At 40.7% G+C, this 19,400-nt stretch overlaps 1 protein-coding gene across 7 annotated transcripts in view; it reads right to left on the bottom strand.

Annotated features, from left to right (window-relative positions):
* The window catches only part of EPB41L5 (erythrocyte membrane protein band 4.1 like 5), a 55,154-nt gene that overhangs the window by 7,234 nt on the left and 28,520 nt on the right, over positions 1-19,400 (bottom strand). For 6 of the 7 annotated variants that reach the window (XM_048309997.1, XM_048309996.1, XM_048309993.1 and 3 more), the window contains exons 15-22: positions 19,259-19,301; positions 18,845-18,960; positions 8,623-8,789; positions 8,025-8,119; positions 2,712-2,840; positions 2,084-2,145; positions 1,339-1,449; positions 684-777 (exon numbers count right to left, since the gene is read on the bottom strand). In XM_048309997.1, the coding sequence (XP_048165954.1) occupies positions 684-777; positions 1,339-1,449; positions 2,084-2,145; positions 2,712-2,840; positions 8,025-8,119; positions 8,623-8,789; positions 18,845-18,960; positions 19,259-19,301 (817 nt within the window). The remainder of the gene's footprint in view (positions 1-683; positions 778-1,338; positions 1,450-2,083; positions 2,146-2,711; positions 2,841-8,024; positions 8,120-8,622; positions 8,790-18,844; positions 18,961-19,258; positions 19,302-19,400) is intronic. The other variant, XM_048309994.1, reaches the window with a different exon arrangement.

The raw sequence follows: 19,400 nt of genomic DNA, 5'->3' as shown, positions 1-19,400 counted from the left end.
TGGGGTACTGCACCATTTGAGATGTCAGCAAGGTCTGTGAGTGGGGTGTTTGAACTCAGAAGGTGGAATTATGACTATTCAGCGGGATCAACTATGTAATACGGTTTAGAGGCACAACAGCTACAGAGCAGGGTACTTTAGTCACCCAGAATAAGTTGTCAAGTCTGCTCAAGTAAAGGCAGCACAGGTCCAATGCTATTGGACTCTGCTTTTCTTTTGGAAAGGGACAAAAGAAAGTTTAATCCCCTAATTTGTGCTCTTCATGGAGTCCAGTTAAAAATTACCTTAAGGTACCTAGAATGTAACAAATGAACTTTGAATTTAAAGTTTTCCTTCTGTGGTCCTTTTGATGGGAACTGCCTGTGCCAGAATTTCATCCCTACAGTCTCCTTACAGGAGCACAAAATCGTTGGGATGTAAAGGGCTCCCCACCAGTGTAAGAAAAACAATCAGTTTAGAAAAATAAGAGTCACACCAAGAACCTGAAAGGACAGGCAGAAATGGCCTTTGGAAAGATCTGTGCAGTGTCCCTGCCTGCTTTAGAAAGCACTCTCTGGCATTCCTCAGTCCCTGGCATTCACAGAGTTATGACAGGCATGCAGCAAGGTCTGCTGGGCTTGCCTGGAGGCATCGGGAGCTCAGAATGTGACACAGAAACCTTTCAGGCTGGCAGGTGGTGATACCTTTGAAACAGCAGCCTCCTCAGCTGGAGCCAGATTAGCTGGAATTAGCAGGTCCTCGTGGTTAGAGTCAGCATTGTCCTCGTTCAACATACTACTGGAAGAGGAAAACATTCTCATTAGCACCCTGCCTGGATAGCGCAGAACAGTGCTGCTTCCCAGACAGCCCAAAACCTTGACACCAGTTCCACTGAGGCAGACAAGAGACTGATGTTTGTATGTTAACATAAATGCCTTCCAACAACCTCCATAGATTACTGCTCTCTCTCATAGCTCCAGCTACAGCTGTGTATAGACCCAACAGTATCGATGTCTTCTATCTCAATGGAGTTTCTTCAGCCCTGGAGTCTAATTTGCCTGAAGCCTTTCCTGTCATCCTCTTATCTTCCTCTTTAGAGCCAGGGGCAGCAGGATGTCAGGAATCTCAGTCCTTTCAGAAGATGAGAGAGATTCACTTGCTGCTTGCAAGGATACTCACCCTGAGGCCTGGCCTGCACCGATTAACTGCCGCAACAATAATTAAAAATGCATCCGTAAACCTGTTTAGTTAGATGTAGCCTAAATGCTCAGCAACTGCTCCTCATCTTTTCAGACCTCTTCATGATAATCTCCACGTGGTCCCCTTACTCCAGAAACATGTTTTTCCAGAATCACTTACGGAACAAAGGTGTTTGAAGCAGGGATTGCTCTCAGCAGCTCTCTTGGATCTTGAAATACCGGACTGGTTGCTGGGGGACTGCTCTGTGATTTACCTGACAGGAGAATGTTCCTGGCACAAAACAACAGAAAAACAAAACAGAAAACAGTTACAGCCTTCCATGGAAAGCTCTTTATGAATCACTTGTTAGAGCACAGTTTTGGGACTGCTAATGTACATTTTATTTACAATATTACCCTCTGCTCTTTGAGGTCTGACATGTGCATCTTCCCAAATGGACAAGAAATTAGATGTCGTAATCTTTTAAACTTTTTCAATGCCTGCAATTCCACTGGACCCTGAAATAATTTAGTATTTAGTAATTCTCAGGAAAACTACTGTCACGGGTTTGTACACTATTTTTTTTCTCCACTAGAAAACAGCTACTGTGAAGAGACACATCCCCTCTCCCCACACTGAAGCTGTTCACATTTCAGAAATAATTAGTGATTGAAATTGCTGTTGCACCAATGGTTATCAAGTATGGGAGAATAAAGAGCATCTGTATTACCTTGTATATAATAAAACCCAGCAATTACAAACCTGGCTTTCATGTCAAAACCACTTCATAGCCATGAGAGTAAGGTACCCTATGCAAGGTAAAATGCAATGATACTGAGCCACTGGCAGACCACACCGAACCGCAGGTTCTCAGTTCTGTACTGGGGTAACTACACCACATGTTTCTTACAAATCTCTTCAGTACCTGGCAGCAGCCTCCTGAATATTGGAATTCTTGACACCTGTCATGCTGTCATCTTTTCCAACCTGAGAGGAAGAAATGGACAGAGACATACATTTCTGATACCTGTTTCCATCTTGTGTCAGTTCTGAGATACACAGTAAAGCTGAGTGTCTCTATCCCAGCACAAAAACGTTCTGTTCATCTATAGCTCAGGGACTTAGAACAACAATCCTATGTGACAACTTCAGTGCAGAAATAAAAATAATTCACCAACATAGCCAAATAAAATACCATTATTTGCTAAGGAATTCACTACAACATGCAAGAAGCACAGTCTTAGTGTCAGAGTAATTGCTTGATTAGAAGGCAACCTTTGGAGGTTACCTGTCTCAATGACCACTCAAACCACTTGGCTCAGGGTCTTGTCCTGTTACCTGTTGAGTATCATCAAGGACAGAAATTCCTCCTTGGGCAACCGTTCCAGTACAGGACCATTATCACTGTGAAGAAAGGCTGAAAATCTTTCTGACTCTACCTCGGACAGGCTCTTGGAACACCCTTATCTGCAAGGCACCTTCTCCAACATCGGGCAGTTGAAGAGAAATAGAACATTTGAGAGCGTCACAGCCCTGTTCAGTTGAGTATTTACCTTGTGCCCTGCTTCTGCCTGGGCCTTCAGGATATTGCTTTTGAGATCTGCTGGAAGCCACTTTGCTGCTACGATTGGGCTCTCGATTGCGTTGTTAAGACATTTATCTGTCAACTTCACCACTTCGTCCTAGACATGAAAACATCTTTATCAGAAGCAGTTTCCACACGGACAAGTCTGGGCTGAAGTTTATCAACATCTCTAAATAACGACAAGGCTCTGAAGCCCAAGAAAAGTCAGCAGATTTATACTGAAATGAAAACGCCAATTTTTTCCTTTATTTTGGAATTCAGTTGTAAAGTCACAGCAACACAAAGTAAAAAAAAGCACAATGCTTAAATGTGGATATGCAAAATGCTGTGCTAAAAATACAGTGTGCAAGAAATGAAGTACATCCTAAAACTGCAGCCTAGTTTACTGATAGGAGATCAATATAACAGCCACTATATCATTTCAGTACAGCCCACGTAAAGTTGATAATTTACTCTCAAATGCAAGTTAGGAAGATTTTTAATTTAAAATCCACTTATAAATTAGAATAAGAGTTTAATTAAAGTTCTACTAACCACCTCTCCCACCACTGATTATATCAGAGCAAACTGGCAGCCAGATACACAATGAAGAGAAGTAAGAATGAGATACCTTTCACTACAGTGTATTTCATTATGTGCAGTGCATTTCTTAATTATAAAATGTTAATTAAGCATTCAATCTACTAATTGCTATTTGATTAGTGGCAGAAGTTAATTAGCTGAGTGAAAACTAAACCCTGTGACCTTCCTTCTGAGGGTATGACTCAGCAGGGGGAGACAGAGTCCTGCTTTCCTCACCATATGCCACGGTCTATGGCAGGCTCTTCCCAGGAGGGAAGTGCTGCAGGACTGCCCAGAGCAGGGACAATCCTGCTGCACTCCTGCTTGCACTAACTACAGCGCGCCCAGGAGGAATGAAGCCCATCAGAGAGAGAGATAGAGAGAGAGAGAAGTGCAGAGAAGTTAAAAAGAGTTGAACACCTGTCCCCCCACTGCTCTCCATCCACCTTCAGCTTGTTACATTCCCTGGAAACGCTGGTGAGAACTTGTAGTTATTTGGTCTTTCGAGAGGGGAAAAACACTGCCTTTTTTTCTCTCCCTCTAAACCATCTTTAGGGATATCCAAATAGGATCTCAAGAGACTATCTAAAGGAGAATCTGTTTTCAAATTTTGACCCCAGTCAGCAATGAACTTCACAAAATATTCAAGGGTCACTGTCAACATAAAAAGCCATAAGGACCAAAAACCAAGTGGTGCTAATGACTATTGCCAGCAGATATTAAGAGGTGCACCTTCACGTAATTCATGAAGACTAGCAATTATTAGACACTGAAGTACTTTCATTTTAGAGAGGCTCCTGGAATTGCCAAAAGGAGTAACAACAACCAAATTATTATTATTTTTACAGCTGCAGCACCCAACCGTGATAATCTTTAAGTCTTTACACTGGACCTCACTGAACCAGATGTTGTGTGTAACAGCACCTGCACAGCATTTTGAATGCATTATTCCACTAATACGTTAAATCTCATCATTTTAACTGAGCACATCAGTACACTGGTGCTTGAAGTACCATTTTATTTAACTTCCTCTCAGCTTCCTCCACCTTAAATTGGACAATCAATTTAATTAGGTCACTCTAGTCTATTAACAATTAGACTCCCTACTTTTGAAAAGCTTAGCACTATCACAGAATATTTTAATTTAGTAGAGTGTAAGTTTCATACCGTCAAGGAACTATTTCCCTCAATATTAATGATCCATTTTTCTCAACCCTGTCTATTTTGTACTTCAAAAAAGCATAGGTGTCTTAAGAGGTTTTTTTTAATGAAAAAAGCATGCAGATAGAGGGGAAAGCATCTGGCACCTGCTAACCCCTCAAGATGTTTAATTTACAAGACATTTCAGTTGTTCACACAAACAGTAAAGCCGCTGGAGTTTATCATTATTCTAGCTCATTACGAATGTTTGTCGTTTCCATGGACTAGACAAACTACACTTGTACTGTGTTCTTCAATCAAAACATGAAACCAGGCAGCGATGCAAAAAGGCAAGGAGAGACTGAAGACAGTAACAAGGCATATGATCCCAATCCTTTGTGCTTTTGAGTCGTCTTCCTGGTGCCACTAAAAATCACTTTGTGCAGGAAGATGGAGCCTAATACAGGCACATTTTGGAGCAACTTCCATGTATCTACAGATCACAACAAATTCAGAAAAAGTAAACCCTCATGGCCTTGCATTTCTGACTCGGGAGCAGACTTTGAACATGGGCAAACAGGGTGAACCTTTATTGTTCATTTCCCTTCAGAAGCTGATGAAAGCAGAGCGTTGGTGTATTTAAAGCTATTTGCTCTCTTTGTCAGATCTGGTCACTGCACCAGTGAAAGCTGGGAAAGGACAAAGTCGCATTCTTCCATCCCAACAGATTTTGGCAGTGAGCAGCAGGGAAGAATGAAGCCATTCATTCCCTCGCTTCCTCTTTTTCTCTAGGAGAACAGGGGTAGCTAAATAAATATTTCCTTATCAAAGAAATCAATCAGGATTGATTGATTGCAAGTATAGAATTACATAAAGATGACTGTCAGGCCATCTCTGTCCCCCGATGGAAAACAGTTAAAGATTTTTAATTAACAAAGCTGAAGTGAGCTGGCATAAAACAGTGCCATGAAGTCCAGAATGCAGCTCTGCCTTCGTAAGTAGAAAGATAACAATTCACCCTAATGCATTTTACCAAACCTCTTATGCACTGTAACAGTTTCTACATAGGTAAGTATGTTATGCACTGGTAAACCTCAGGTGAGATGAAATGTGCTGAAATTTGTAATCGCACACGTTCAGAGAGAATGCTGCAATACTACATTCCCTCTGAAGTAACAGCAAGCCCCAGGATCTAAGCTTATTGCAAGGTTTTAGTGGATATATTGCAGTCCCATGCAATTCTGCCAGAAGAGGATACCACAAACACCTCTTTTACTAAAAGATTAAAGAAGAAAACTAACTACAGGAGAAGAGCCCATAGGTATATTTTATAACCAACACCATAAATGAAAGCTTCTATTTTTTTTCTAAAGCAATTTCTAATTTTTTTCTATTTTTTTACTTTTTCTTCAAAGGCAGGAAACAAAGTAGTTTTAATAGTGTCTTTTAGGTCACTCTTTTCAGGACTGGCTTCCAAACCATTAACCTTTCCTCTCTGAAGGGTGTGCTCATTTGGTGCTACTGTAACCTACATGTCTTTGCAATCTGAAGCATTTGGAATTTCAAGTATGCAGAGAGTCTCTAATCTTTGTCTATCTTTTTTAAACAAAGACTCTCAAGTGACTTCTTAGTAAGCTACATCACAGGCAGAAAAGTTTTATTCTATCTCTTCTACCCAAAAAACCCTCAGATGATCTACTCTTACATTTTCCTAATATAATTTACACTTCCTTCTTGAAAGCTGAGCTCTCTTTTACCCACTTGTTGGCATACTGTTAATCCACAATTCTCCGTTATGAAAATGTTCTTGCTCTCTAATCAGGTTACTATTCCTCCAGTATCTATAACCTCTAAAGTTACTTGGCACCTCATGTGACAGCAGCTGGATGACTCTGACTGTACTGTATTGGCAGCTCTTTGTTAGATTAGCTCATTACAGGAATCTTAGCTTGCTTACTATAAATCAGCCACGATTTAAAAACCACTGAAATACTTTTGGTCCGTTCTCTTCAATTAACCAACTAAATGTTTTTCCCCCTCTCTGTCTGAACTAAAGTGGAGCTCAACAGGCTAAAATATTCTTAAATAAACTGTGTTCATTTGCTTTAGTTTATGTAGAAGCAGCGTTTCAGCATAACAGGACCTACAGGCTACTGACTAATCTTCTTAGAGACCTGGTAATCTTTGTAATGCACTCACCAAGAGAGAGGTGCACCAGGCAGCCCTGACAGCAGCCCTTAAAGGGGACATGAGCCAAGCAGCCTGCAGCACCATCCACAGCAGCAGCCTTCTCTCACATGGAGGTGAAGAACAAATGCTTAGGAGCGGGCTTAGCTCAAACACCCACTGCTAAACACCTCCTGGCACCTGGCTCCTGTTAGTATTGAGGCAGCAAGAAAAATCACAGCTGCTTCACTCAAAGTTAGGTAAATCCTCAGGTCTCCCTACAAGGGAGGGTAGTCCAGAGATAATGCTGCCAGGTGTTTCACTCTCTCTGCTTGCCCAAAACACAAAAATCTCCCAAAGCTTTTGCATCAGAGAAAGCAGAGTAATGAAAACTAAATTTCACATTTTTTAAAGCTCATTAAAAAAATCCAGAAGAATATCCTGTGTGAGGGTAGTTGTCTGATAACCAGTGAATCTATCAAAGTTCACTGCTGTTGTAAGGGAGGATCCTGGCCTCTCCATCCCTTCTAGCAACACTACCTATTTTCACTATGGCTCTGGCATTTCTTTGACCCCTTCCATGAACCTATTTAACTCACTATTTACCAACTTAAAGAACAAACTAAAAACCTAAAGAAACCCAGCACATCAACAAAAAGTTCAAAACAAAAGCAGGAAAAAAAAAATTGTTTGCCAGTTTGCAGATACATTTGTTCACTGAAACCTGCAATGATTCCTGCAGGTGACAGAGGAGAGAGGGAAGCTGGGGAAGAAAGAGTGAAGAGGAAGGAGGGAGAAGAGAGCCCTCGCCCTGTTCAGGGCACTCAGGCTTGTACTTTGGCTCAGCTGCCATGAAGTGCAGCCTGATTTGCTCAGAGGGATTTGAGAGCAGTAAATCAAACCACATCACTCCTCTCTATGTAAACACAGAGCACGAACACCTACATCAGAGAGCAGGTACAAACTGGTTACTCAACAGGAGGGATGGATCATCGGCAAACCCGACTCAAAACAAAATGTCAAAACAACCTTCTCGGAATGGAAAAATGCCAGCAAAGCAGCTCAGCCCTTCCAAAAAGAGGGTGAACTACACAACACCATGCAGGTAGTAACCTACAGATAAAGACAACTGAGAAACATTTCAAGTGTTTATGACTTTTATTCCCACTAATTTTAGAAAATCTCACCAGGCTGCAGTCTCCACACACATGCACTTCTATGCAGATCTTTATCTTGCTGCCCCCTCACACACAGGTTTATATACCATAAAGCATCTGTATTTCCTTTACTATCCCCCAGTATTACTCACTCATAGTCTTAAAAGTCTTGCAAACAGACCAAGGCAAGCGGAAGGCTTTTCAGAATGATCTGAACAAAATTCAGGGCCATAGCAGAGAGCATGAAGGCCAAGTACCTGTATGTTTATGTTTACGTTGGGACGCTCAGTTGGCACGGGGCTGCTGCGCTCTGTCTCCAGCTGTTTTAGTTTTAGGAATGTGTCTTCAAATACTGAAAAAGACAAAAAAGCTATCATCATCCTAATGTTACTGTGGAGTCATTTGACTTGCAATTTGCATTATTCCTGAATACTAATTATATAATTTGGAAGTTGTGCAAAAAAAGCATAGGGATTGGAGAATCTACTCGTTCAAGCTTCAGTGCAAATTTCAAGCATGCAGACTGTGTGCACCAAGTCACAGCACTCTGCACTCCTGTGAGCTCATTTACCCAGCCATCCTCACAGTGAGGGAGCAAACACAGAGTTAATTGCTTAGATGGTTGCACTGCACTGTATTTGTGGACACAGTCACATCCGATGAAGAACTGACTTTTCCCTTGTATCTCTGTCCTTGTTGTTCCAGTAATGGGTAAAACTGTCCTTATGGATATAATCTAAGGGAGCTTCCTAAAACAGTTCTGCATTCTTTGTAAGGAAACAATTGCATATCAACCTCATAATTTAATCTTGATCTCACACAATATAATAGGAAAAAATCTGTCAGTTTGCTTACGATTAGAATCTGCTTTTTCCACAGCAGTTTCCTTCGTGTCAGAAGGAGGGCAACTAACAGCCTCTTCTGAATCTCCTGTTGCCAAGCCAACAACTGGACGGCCCACAGCATCATCCACACAAGTTTCTGGCAACTCTGTGCTGTCTAGCAAATCAACAAGAGGTATGCTGCAAAGGCAGAAAGATGGGCAGAGAGATGCACAATCATGTTACCACTCTTCCTGTAACAAGAAAAAGCTTTAACACATGCAATTTCTTTTTTCAAGCTGTCTTCTGCTGACCAGACACAATCTAGAAAAACTGTTTCAGGTAACTAAGACACTGGCTTTCAGTGAGCTTAAAAAACAAGAAAAAGGCAACATTTCTTGTCTGTATAAATGACTTCATAACAGAACAGGTCCATGTTGCCTGCTGTGTCATCACATAGCAGTTGGAAAAGTGAAGAGAGAAGGAGGGAAGCTTTTATCCATTAAATACACTTTTTGGAACAAACATTTGAAGTTTTTCTAACAAACTCAAGGTATCCTTTAGGATTTTTACAAGAGAAAAAGAAAAGTTAGAGGGAGGGAAGTTGGGACCACAAAAAGCTGTTTGTGCAGCACTTCACCCAACACTTGTAAGCAAAACAGAGGGCAGAAGGGTGCACTGCCCAGGTCTGCACTGACACTGTTATGGTCAGGCGTACCTAGAACCAGTTTCAGGTTTGTTAACTTAGGCAGAGCTGTGAATGAAACCTTAACAGCCACAGTGTTTTAAGTCAACCATAGCATGTACTCTGTACCCTGCCAGGATCACTTCTTTCACCTCCTCTGGTTTCTGATGGAAACATCTCCTTTTTATTTTCCCCTATGAGCTGTATCTTCAATGAACAAGCAAAAATAATTATAAAACCAAAAATGATATTATGATGCTTATGTTGTGAAAGCAGTCAGGAATCTCATACATCTCTCTCTAAAGCATGGGAACAGCTAAAGCTATCCTAACAGCAAACTAACAAACACAGAAACCACTGCTGCACAATGCAATGGTTAATCAGACAGCCTGTGCACACAACTACAGCTTTACTGCTGCCCAGTTCAGTCAACAATTACCCTCAGAGTTTGGCTGCAATACTGGTTTAAGAAGAAAAATCTACCAATCCGTTTTGCAAGTCCTGTCCCAAATATGAGAACAATGATACCAAGCCCATACTCACCACAAGAGAACCTACCCTCAAGCACAGACAAGTTTTCTACTTGACAGTTTAGACCAGCCTCTCCCTTACTACTACCAGGTTAATGCCTCATGCCTCTCTCCAGCCCCTGGTATCTGGAAGCAGTGCCCTATTGTCACTAGGGGCTCCAGGAAAAAACTCCTTCCCACCAGCTCAAGCACACAAAAGAATCCTTTCAATGTTAAATATATACCTCTGAAATAGATTACAGGATATCACAGTTTTAGTGCTAATAATGTACGAATCATTGTAAGTCAATTAATTGCTGAGGCCAACTGAGGCCACTGGCTTGATTCTCTTAAAGCAGTGGAATAAGAAGCTACTAGCAAAGCAAATAATAGGAAAATTTTTCAATCTCCTGTGCAGCCTCTCTCTGCACCACTAATGGGAAAAGGCAAACAGCAGCCAGTTTTGCAGAAAGGGAATTATGGACACAGAGATTTAATTGTTAAAACTAACAGACAGGAATAGATGCTCTTCCAATTAAGGCAACAAGGAAAGTGAAACTGAATCCCATACCTTACTGATACATGAGGGAAAATGTTTTATAATCTTCACACGGAGACAACAATTTTCTTCCTATTTTCTCACAGTTTTCTGTAAATAGTCTCCAAAATCTTTAATATGACAACCGTAAGAAGGTCAGATTTTACCTACAGCACGGAGTTGCTGACACCATGACATTTTGAAGCAACTTGGCATTAGCCAAGATAAACTCAAAGAAGCCTCCTAAGCCAAGATTCAAGTCGGAATTGACTCCATCTTGCCTTCAGACCCACTGAAACATCTCCTTAGCCACCCCAAGATGGGCAGTGAACAAGAGGAAAGAGGAAACTTGGGAGACCCTCAGCCACTGGAATTTGCACGCATGAGCTCTCTGAAGCCTCCCAGACCCTTCACCCTCTTCAGTGCACCAGGAGGAAGATTACCAGGCAGGCTTCATAAATGGCCAAACTATGGAAGCAAAAAGCACAACAAACTTGAATCACTGCACAGAATTTCTGACACCTCTTATAAAACACCGACAAACTGGCACATCAACCATAAGGGAAATTCTCAAAGTCTTCCCAGGAAAAGTAGGGCTTCTACAACAGTCAGTTCTCTACTCAGGAATGGAACAGGCATTAGCCTTCCACATTCCTGCATTTACCCACATACAAAGGGATATTTTGAACTTTGCAGAGTAGTAAATGCCAGGTTTTATGTCTTCAAATCAATTTCTACCACCATGTTTTACAAAATACTCCCTGGGAAATGCTGATAAAATATACCAGGAATTCAAGCCATAAAAATAATTATGAATATAGGAATAATGAAGATAGTGCATGTAAAGGTTTGTCAACCCACTAATAAGTCATTATATGCTCAGGGAGCTCACACAGTCAAGGGAGCAGCTACTGCATTATCCCTTCTTTTTGCCTGACCAACATACTGGTATAAATATGTACCACACAGCATTGAATGTATAACACGACTGAGAAAGCTTGCAGTTACAAGTGCTGTGAGTTTTAACTTCCTAGTTGAAAAGCAAAGCAGTACTTCATGCTAGTTTGTGAAATACAATCTTCAAAATACAGTAACTGAGTCCTACAAAAGAGGTTGTTCTCTTGGAAACAATCTGATTTCCAACAGCATGGAGTACCATGTAAGCTCATTGATTTTTTCAAACTGGTAGTGACACAGATTAGTCTCTCACATAGACTCTGCAAGGTAGTACAACAGTATGAAATTCTTTGTTAATTTCCTTAATTTTGGGGCAACCAATATTGTAACTGAAGGTAAGAGCAGTAGTGAATTTGAGCCTTTTCAAATTGTTTTCTCCTAAACAAAAATGCAAAATATTAAAAAAAAAGAAAAAAAGAAAAAAAGAAAAAAAAGCTTCCTTTTCCAAGTGAGGAAAGAAAAAGGAAAAATTGTGGGGATGTAAGATCCTACAAATGGAGACAGCTCACACACACTCAGTTTCTAATCAAGCAAGTCCCATATTCCAAGACTTCTGCTGTCTTCCATTTGAGGATAATTTCAAATACTGACACAGCATAATATATAGAAGTCAACAACTACAGGAAAGGAAAGAAAACATGCTTAGGAAAATATGCTGGCTGCAGAACCTTTGGGCATATTAAGTAAGGATGTGTCACGACAGAAAGACATCCATGTGCTTCCTCATTGCAATTCACAGAGGATGGGACCTGTCCCTGTAAAAATGCAGCTTGGTGGTGGTGGTACCAGTGTGATACAATTTCTTTGTCTGCTATTGAGAGCTGTCTCCCACCCTAATAGAGACCAGGATAATAATTCTCCCCAAGCCATGAAGTCTTATCAATATAATACCAGCACAGAGGAAAATGGACCCACAGGATGTATGCAAGAGTCAAAGCCATGTGGCAAAAGCATGCAACATATATCATACTGAAACAAACCAGTTCTAAAGGTAGGTGGGTTTCATGCTGCTTCCTCTATCCTGAATCAGTCATGGGAAAAATTTACAAATACCTGAGCCACAGCTTTGATTACCAAACTTGCTGTGAATCCCAGGGCAGTCCATGACCATCATTAGGGTCTCCAGCCCTCTGCTCAGCACTGGTGAGACACCCCAGAGTGCTGTGCCCAGCTCTGGGTTCCCAGGACGAGAGACACACGGATATACTGGAGGGAGTGCAGCAAAAGGCCACAAGGACAACAAAGGGTCTGGAGCATCTGAGCTAGGAGGTGAACCTGAGAGCTGGGACTGCTCGGCCTGGAGAGGAGAAAGCTCAGGAGGATCTCACCAATGTGTATAAAAACCTGACGGAGGGAGTAAAGAGAACAGTCAAACTCTTCTCAAGGGAGCCAAGAGAAAGGACAAGAGGCCATGGACACAAATTGAAATACAGAAAATTCCACTCTAAACCCAAGAAAAAACCTGACTTTTCTTCCCATGAGGTTGGTGAAATAGATCTCTGGAGGGTGTGAAGTCTCCATCCTTGGAGATACTCAGAACCTGGCTGGCATGGTCCTGAGCAACCTGCTCTACTCAGCCCTGCTCTTACCATGGGAGTGGACTGCATGATCTCCAGGGACATCCTCCAGCCTCAGCTATTCTTTAATTCTGCGACAGCTACGCAAAACTTCTCTGATACCTGAGGACTCAGCCACTACTTGCAGTGGCCTGACCTCGACAAAAGCACATCTGAACTTAAAACTGCAATAAAACAGTCATTTCTTATTGCAGCAGCGTTCTTGCATTTTAAATACAAAACTAGCCCAAGTTCTTCCATTCAAATTAGCTTCTTCTCCCTCAACTACACAGACGTGATACGATATTGTAAAGTTAAACAACCTGTTTTCATTTGCATATTCTTATGCAACTTTATAAACAAGAAAGAAATAAATGGGTTTGCTTCACTCCAGAAGTTTACAACATCCACCATTCAAAACCTAAAACTAAAAAGAGCACAAGAGATTGCTCCTATCAACTTGGTAGATCTCACAGATCTTTATATATACATGTATGTATACAGCTTACTCATACTTTTTTTTTTAAGCAGAGTTGTAAAATAGAGACTCATATTTCATTAGCAAACCCTTTTCCCCCATCAGATATGGGGGTGAGGAGGCTAAAATATCTCAGGCAATATTAAGTTATGTCCTGGCTGACACTTACTTCTTTGGTTCTTCAGGTCTGGGTATCTGAAAACAATAGTTTTTTATTTCTGAGCTATGAGGTAATTTGAAACATAGTGAAACAATTTGAAAATTATTCAGACAACTCCTTTATCCTAAAAGCTAAATATAAATTAATTTTAAAAGCCCTCTGTTACAACTTTTCCTCTTTTTCTTAAAGGAAAAGAATATTGCAATTTAAAAGCAACAAACTTCAGAAAACACAAGAAAACACAGTGTGTTCAAGGGTAAAGGTTTGTTCCTCATGTTGTTAAAGGCCCCCAAGAATACCAATGAGCCATGAAGCTGGAGTCTTAACAATTAACCTCATGAATCATATGGTAGGACTGGTGTTTGTCAGGAAATATTTGTTTCTTTTCAACTGGACCAGAGAAGCAAAAAAGAAAAAAAAAAATTGTAAAAAGCAAAAAATAATAATAAAAAAAATTACTCTTTGCCTTTTTGAGAGTTCTGATAAATTTATTCTTAAAAAATTGAAAATAATTCTGTTCCATTTCCAAACAGTATTTTTCAGAAGAGGTCTTACTGAGAAAAAAAAAAGGTTAGTTTTCAGATCAACCATGTATCTTAGATATTTTTACGCGATCATGGATCAAACGGAGGGGCAGTTACAACCTCTATTTCTTTTAGATTTTTGAAACCATATTATAACCCACTAGTTGCATATGTAGCTTTATAGCAAATGTGACTTCCTGCATGGCTCTCAAACACAAACCCAACTTAAAAAAATGAGTCTGTCATGAGAAAAACTTTAAACACAATTTAAAAAATATATCCATCTATATAAACACATAGATAGATATGTACTGCTTTTAATGTAAGAGTGATGAGTGGCTTCTGGTCTATATGTTGTTTTTCTTTAAAGACTAAATACCAACAGCACAATCCGCAGAGCCTTTGTAATAAAAGCTTTTGCCCCTCTATAGTCAGCTTTGGGTCCGTTGTCCTTATCCCAGAGGGAGCTCAGGAGGTCATTTGCCAGCCTCTGCCGGAAAGCAGTCCCTTGCTCCAGCAGGGCCCACGTCTCAGAGACTGCTCATGGAGGTTTGGGCAGCGCAGGCCCCGGCAGCACCGCGCAGCCCCGCGTTCCTGGCGTTGCGCTCGTGGACGAGCGCGGGGCACGGTCCGTCCGCAGCGCGGCTCCTCGGCGGGGCCCACGCCTCCCACGCGGCTCCACCACGGTGACAGCGGCCGGCGGCGTCAGGGGGCCTGGAGCGTTGGGGAGCGGGAGGGGGAGAATTAGTCAATGGGCACGGAGGAGGAAGAGGGGGGAGAAGTAAAGCAAAGGTGAGGACAAGAAGATGGATGCGAAAAGACAAGGGGCATTCCTGGAAGGTGAATACTGGAGGGAAGAGGCATGCAAGTACACGTGCACATGACGACAACTGCCAAATAAACCCCTTTTCCGCAAAGCAACGTGCAGGTTTTTGCACAAATCTGAACTGACAAATGAAGCTCTCTCATGTACGTTGCTTACACTTCCCAAATGTAAAGCACTTCGTACTTCAAAACACTTCACAGAACTAAGCAAGAATCATGTGCATTTTACAGATAGGAGAAAATAATGTGATGGAGGAACAGACCTCTGAAATATACAACACATTTTATTCGCAGAAAACAAGTTTAAATGGCAGCTCTAAATGTACACCTGAAACAAGTATCTATAAGCAATACCCGTTTTCAAAGTGATTGGAAAGGGCAGATTCTAAAGCAATTTTTTTAAAATAAGGAGAAGAAAATAGAAACTCAGAAAAAAAATTAACATTACTGTGCAGGAGCAAACAGTAGAGTAAACAAATCATCCACAATTTAGGTGACTAAGGGACTAGTACTACTGAAGAAGTTGCTTGCAACTATAACTTGCATTAACATAAAAAATTTAATTGAAAAAGAACCATTTTACAAAAGGTCGCAACACAAACTAAGACCTCACTTTCTAATTTTGCATATGAAGGCATAATGGTTTGTAAATTTTAAATTTAGAATTCCTAAAATCAAACCCATAGAAATGCTGTGCACAGTTATGGCCAATCTTTGCCACAGGTAGAATAAAATCCTCCAAAAGCTAGAAAGAGGAGCAAGGGAGAACACTCATCACTATAAAAAGTGTTTGGAAAAAAACTATTATGCAGGAGCCCTTAGCCAGGAAATTGGAAGGCTTTAGGCACAAGAATCTCCAAAGCAGCAGGGATAATCAATTAACTGAAAACAGCCAGATTTTAAAATACTTAAAAAATGGACAATGATCTGTTAACTGTTGTCTGTGTAGCACTAGGATCCTTCACTTGTATGTTTTAGGAGAGGCTGATACAAGGTACAGTCACATATCAAAAAAGTGCTTGGAAGAAAGCAGTTCATAAACTACTGAAAGTAAGGAAAATTCCTAAAAAGAAGGTATTTTTTCAGTTTAATGTAAAAGATTGGACTTAATGAGCCAAATCTAAACAAAGTGGAAGGATTGTTGCTGTTCACATAGAGGGGTCAGATGGCCTTCAGCTCAAATTGCACCTTCTCACGATCCAGATCAGCCAAGTAGACAGCTGAGTTGGAAGATCACATGTGTTAAGGCAGGCAAGCAGAAAAGCATGCAGGATTCACAACAGAAGTAAACGATTAACATTCAGGGATAGTCCTCCTCTAGAAAAGAGACAGGATTTGTACACAGGTCACCCATGTGTAAATTCAGAATTTTGGTTTTTGTGAAATACACTGAGGAAGTGACCCATGAATACCAAGGGCTCCAATCCCCAACAGTTCATTCCTTTAATTTTACCATTTCTGATGTATGTGGCTACATTCACTAGCAAAAAAAAAAAAAAATTCTCTCTACTTATCCCACAGTAAGGAAGCAAATATTAAACCTTTGTCTCCTGTCCTATCTTAGTACAAAAGGAGCTTCCCGGGGAAAGGCTAAACTTGGAAAGACACCGATCATATTTTAGGTTTTCCAGACTTGCAGCTAATATTCCAGATCATTTTCAGATCTTGCAGAACAGTACAGCTTTCCTATGCTGGCAATTTTACAGGAATGAAGCAAAGAAAAAAAAAAACCAAACCAAAAAAACTAAAAAAAAATAAACCCAGAAATACTAAAATCCTTCCTATCTGGCAAAGTACTTTCTACAATCTGGCACAATTGCTGTTGGCAGCTGCCGCATTAACATTTTAAATTAAAGGAAACATTGACATTAGGAAGGGATCTAAGCTGCAAGGTAGCCAATACAGGCATCTGCCAAGCAGAGTATGGAAACCCACAAGGTCAGGACCTTACTTCTAAACCCCTTCAATCTAACTATCTACAAAATCCACAGTCCAAAAGATTTTGGTGTTCTCAACAATCTTTGGCAAGCTCTCTCTAAAAGAAGACTATTTTTCTGACAGAAAGCAAAGATAATTCATGCAGAAACAGGCCAATTAAAGACAGTAGCAGTTGAAAGGAGATCTTGTTAGCAGCACCGAGACACCCTTGCAGGCACAATAGCCAAGTCACAGCCCCCAGCAATAAATATGTATGTTCTGGCAATTACATTAATGTAACCCCACTTCCCATCTAGGAAACCAGAATGCAGCTCAACTCCTGACTCAGCTCCAAACTGCCTTCTTTTTCCTACAGCTGCATTTGCCCTTTATTACAAGCAGAACTGTTTCCAGCGAACACACTAAAACCAGCAGAAAACTACTTTCAGTAACAATGTCTCAACAAAACATAACACAGACACAGTAGAAGCACTGCACTATCAATTAAAATGCACCAGTTGCCATGAAGCTTGTCTTCTTTAGGACACACTGTTTTGGGTTACATAAAGGTGTATTTTGCATTCACTCCCACTCTTCTAAACACTACATCCTGCAGCAGCTGGCATGTAACCTGAGATTCCAGGACAAGGTTAACACAGACAGGCTCAAGTTCTCAACCCTAAAAACAGGCATAACAAACCCAAAACTGAAACAGAGTAGCTACAGAGCCCTCTCTGCTTCAGAACCAAAGCAGCCAGATTTCAGTAAGCAACAGCAGCCTTGCAGACATGAGCAGGAACATTAGCCACAAATCAGATACCCAAGAAGAGCTGTCTGGAGCAAAGTCAAACATTTCCACCAAAGGAAAATACAGGTGTCTAGCACTCATCTTGCAATCAGGCCAAAAGCATCAAAATAAAACCATTTTGAGAATGCTGAAGAATAAAGAAGCCACCACCTTTCACCCACCACCACGGAAGGAATCGAGCGATCAACAGGATCCCACCATAGACAAGCACAGATTTCAGATACTAGATAAATCAAGGGCAAAAGAAAGAAAAAACAGCATTGATCACATGTTCTGATTGAAATGTCAATAAAATGCAACTCAAAGCAGAATTACCATCCCTCTTATCATTCAAAATTGATAGTATTAAAAGTCTTTAAACAAAAACAATTTACAAAATTAAAGTACATTTGTCACGTCACCATTAGAAACAGGTATCATCTACTTGTAAGAAGATTCTGAAGCAAAGCAGATTCATATGCCTGACAATGGGAGAAAGACCCTTTCTCTTGAGGGCTGAAACTGCTTAGGATAAGAGCTTTCATGTCACGCCATTCCACCACTACTGCTCCTGATGAGTCTGGCAGAAGCCAGGATTTCCCTACTTGCATAAGCCATAGGCATGAGAAGCCAAAGAAGTTAAGATGACCTGTGCACAAGTACTGGGTTGATACATGCCAGTTTTGGTTTGAAAATAGCTTTGCAATATAGAATTAGCTAAAGAAAAGATAAATGACATGTACATTTATCTATCTTCAAACAAATCCTCTTCATTTTGAGATGCATCTAATCAATAAAACAAATACTCTGATTACATGAAATCAAAGCTCTTATCTTCAGCTTGTGTCATTTTCCTCAAGCTCCCATTCTACCCAAGCTCATGAGAAAAGTCAGTTTGCCTATTTCAGAAGGTTCAAAAAACAATTCAAAAAGATACCAGTTTACAAGGTTTTGTATTATCCTAAGGATCAAGGAAAGTCCTTGGGCACCACGATACCAAGCAAAGGTTTTACAAGGTTACCTTTACATGTAAAGGTCATGAGAAGGACCCAACTCTCTCCAAGACTTGAAAATGCTACTCCTGACTTAATTCCTTTAACCCTCGAAGAAATTTTCTTTTGGTTGGCAGTGACTAAGCATGTTGTCCTCACCTCTCCACACACAATGCATAGGAAGAAATCAGCTGCATCATCACTAACTTGATTGTCAACTTACATTACAGATACAAGGATGGCAGCTTATTCAAGTACAGATAAAGGAAACGCTACTTGAATCATGTGCAAGCAAGCAAAATTCATTTCCCAGCAAAGCTGAACATACCACTTCTTATCTTGCTGGCTCGCTCCTGGGCTCCTTGGGAGGTTTTCTATTTCCACTAAGACTGGCGCAGAAGGAACCACTGTTAGGACAGGCAGGTTTGGCTTTGCATTCCAGCTCTTTGGAGACAGAATAAAAAACAAGTCATTATACACACATTAATGAAGTGATGACACATTAAAGAGAACAAAACATATCAACACTTCCTCTTAAGCACAAAGCTAAAGCAAGGCCATTTTCTTCCCTTACTTCCCTAGCACTGGATACCTATGCCCAGTCTTTTCCAGCACTGTACACAGTAGTTACCTGTAACTTTCCATTGGTCAATCACTGGATTTCAAGAGCAAATAACAAAATCCTCAAATCTGTTGAGACACATGAAAACTGCCTTTCGAAAGAATTAAATAGAGTCCTTACTTGTGATCCATTAGTTTGGCTGGTAACGGCATTGTGCGCAGCACTGAAAGAAGAAAAATTTAAAAGTGAATCTAATCAACAAACTGCTTTTGCAGGCTGGTAAAACTGTAAGGACTTTCAGAAAGAAACAGAGTCTAAGATA

This window comes from Corvus hawaiiensis, chromosome 7, assembly GCF_020740725.1.
Source record: "Corvus hawaiiensis isolate bCorHaw1 chromosome 7, bCorHaw1.pri.cur, whole genome shotgun sequence".
Classification (NCBI taxonomy): Eukaryota; Metazoa; Chordata; class Aves; order Passeriformes; family Corvidae; genus Corvus; species Corvus hawaiiensis.
Note: the sequence above shows the minus strand (reverse complement) of the source record. Positions and strands in the feature narration are given on the sequence as shown.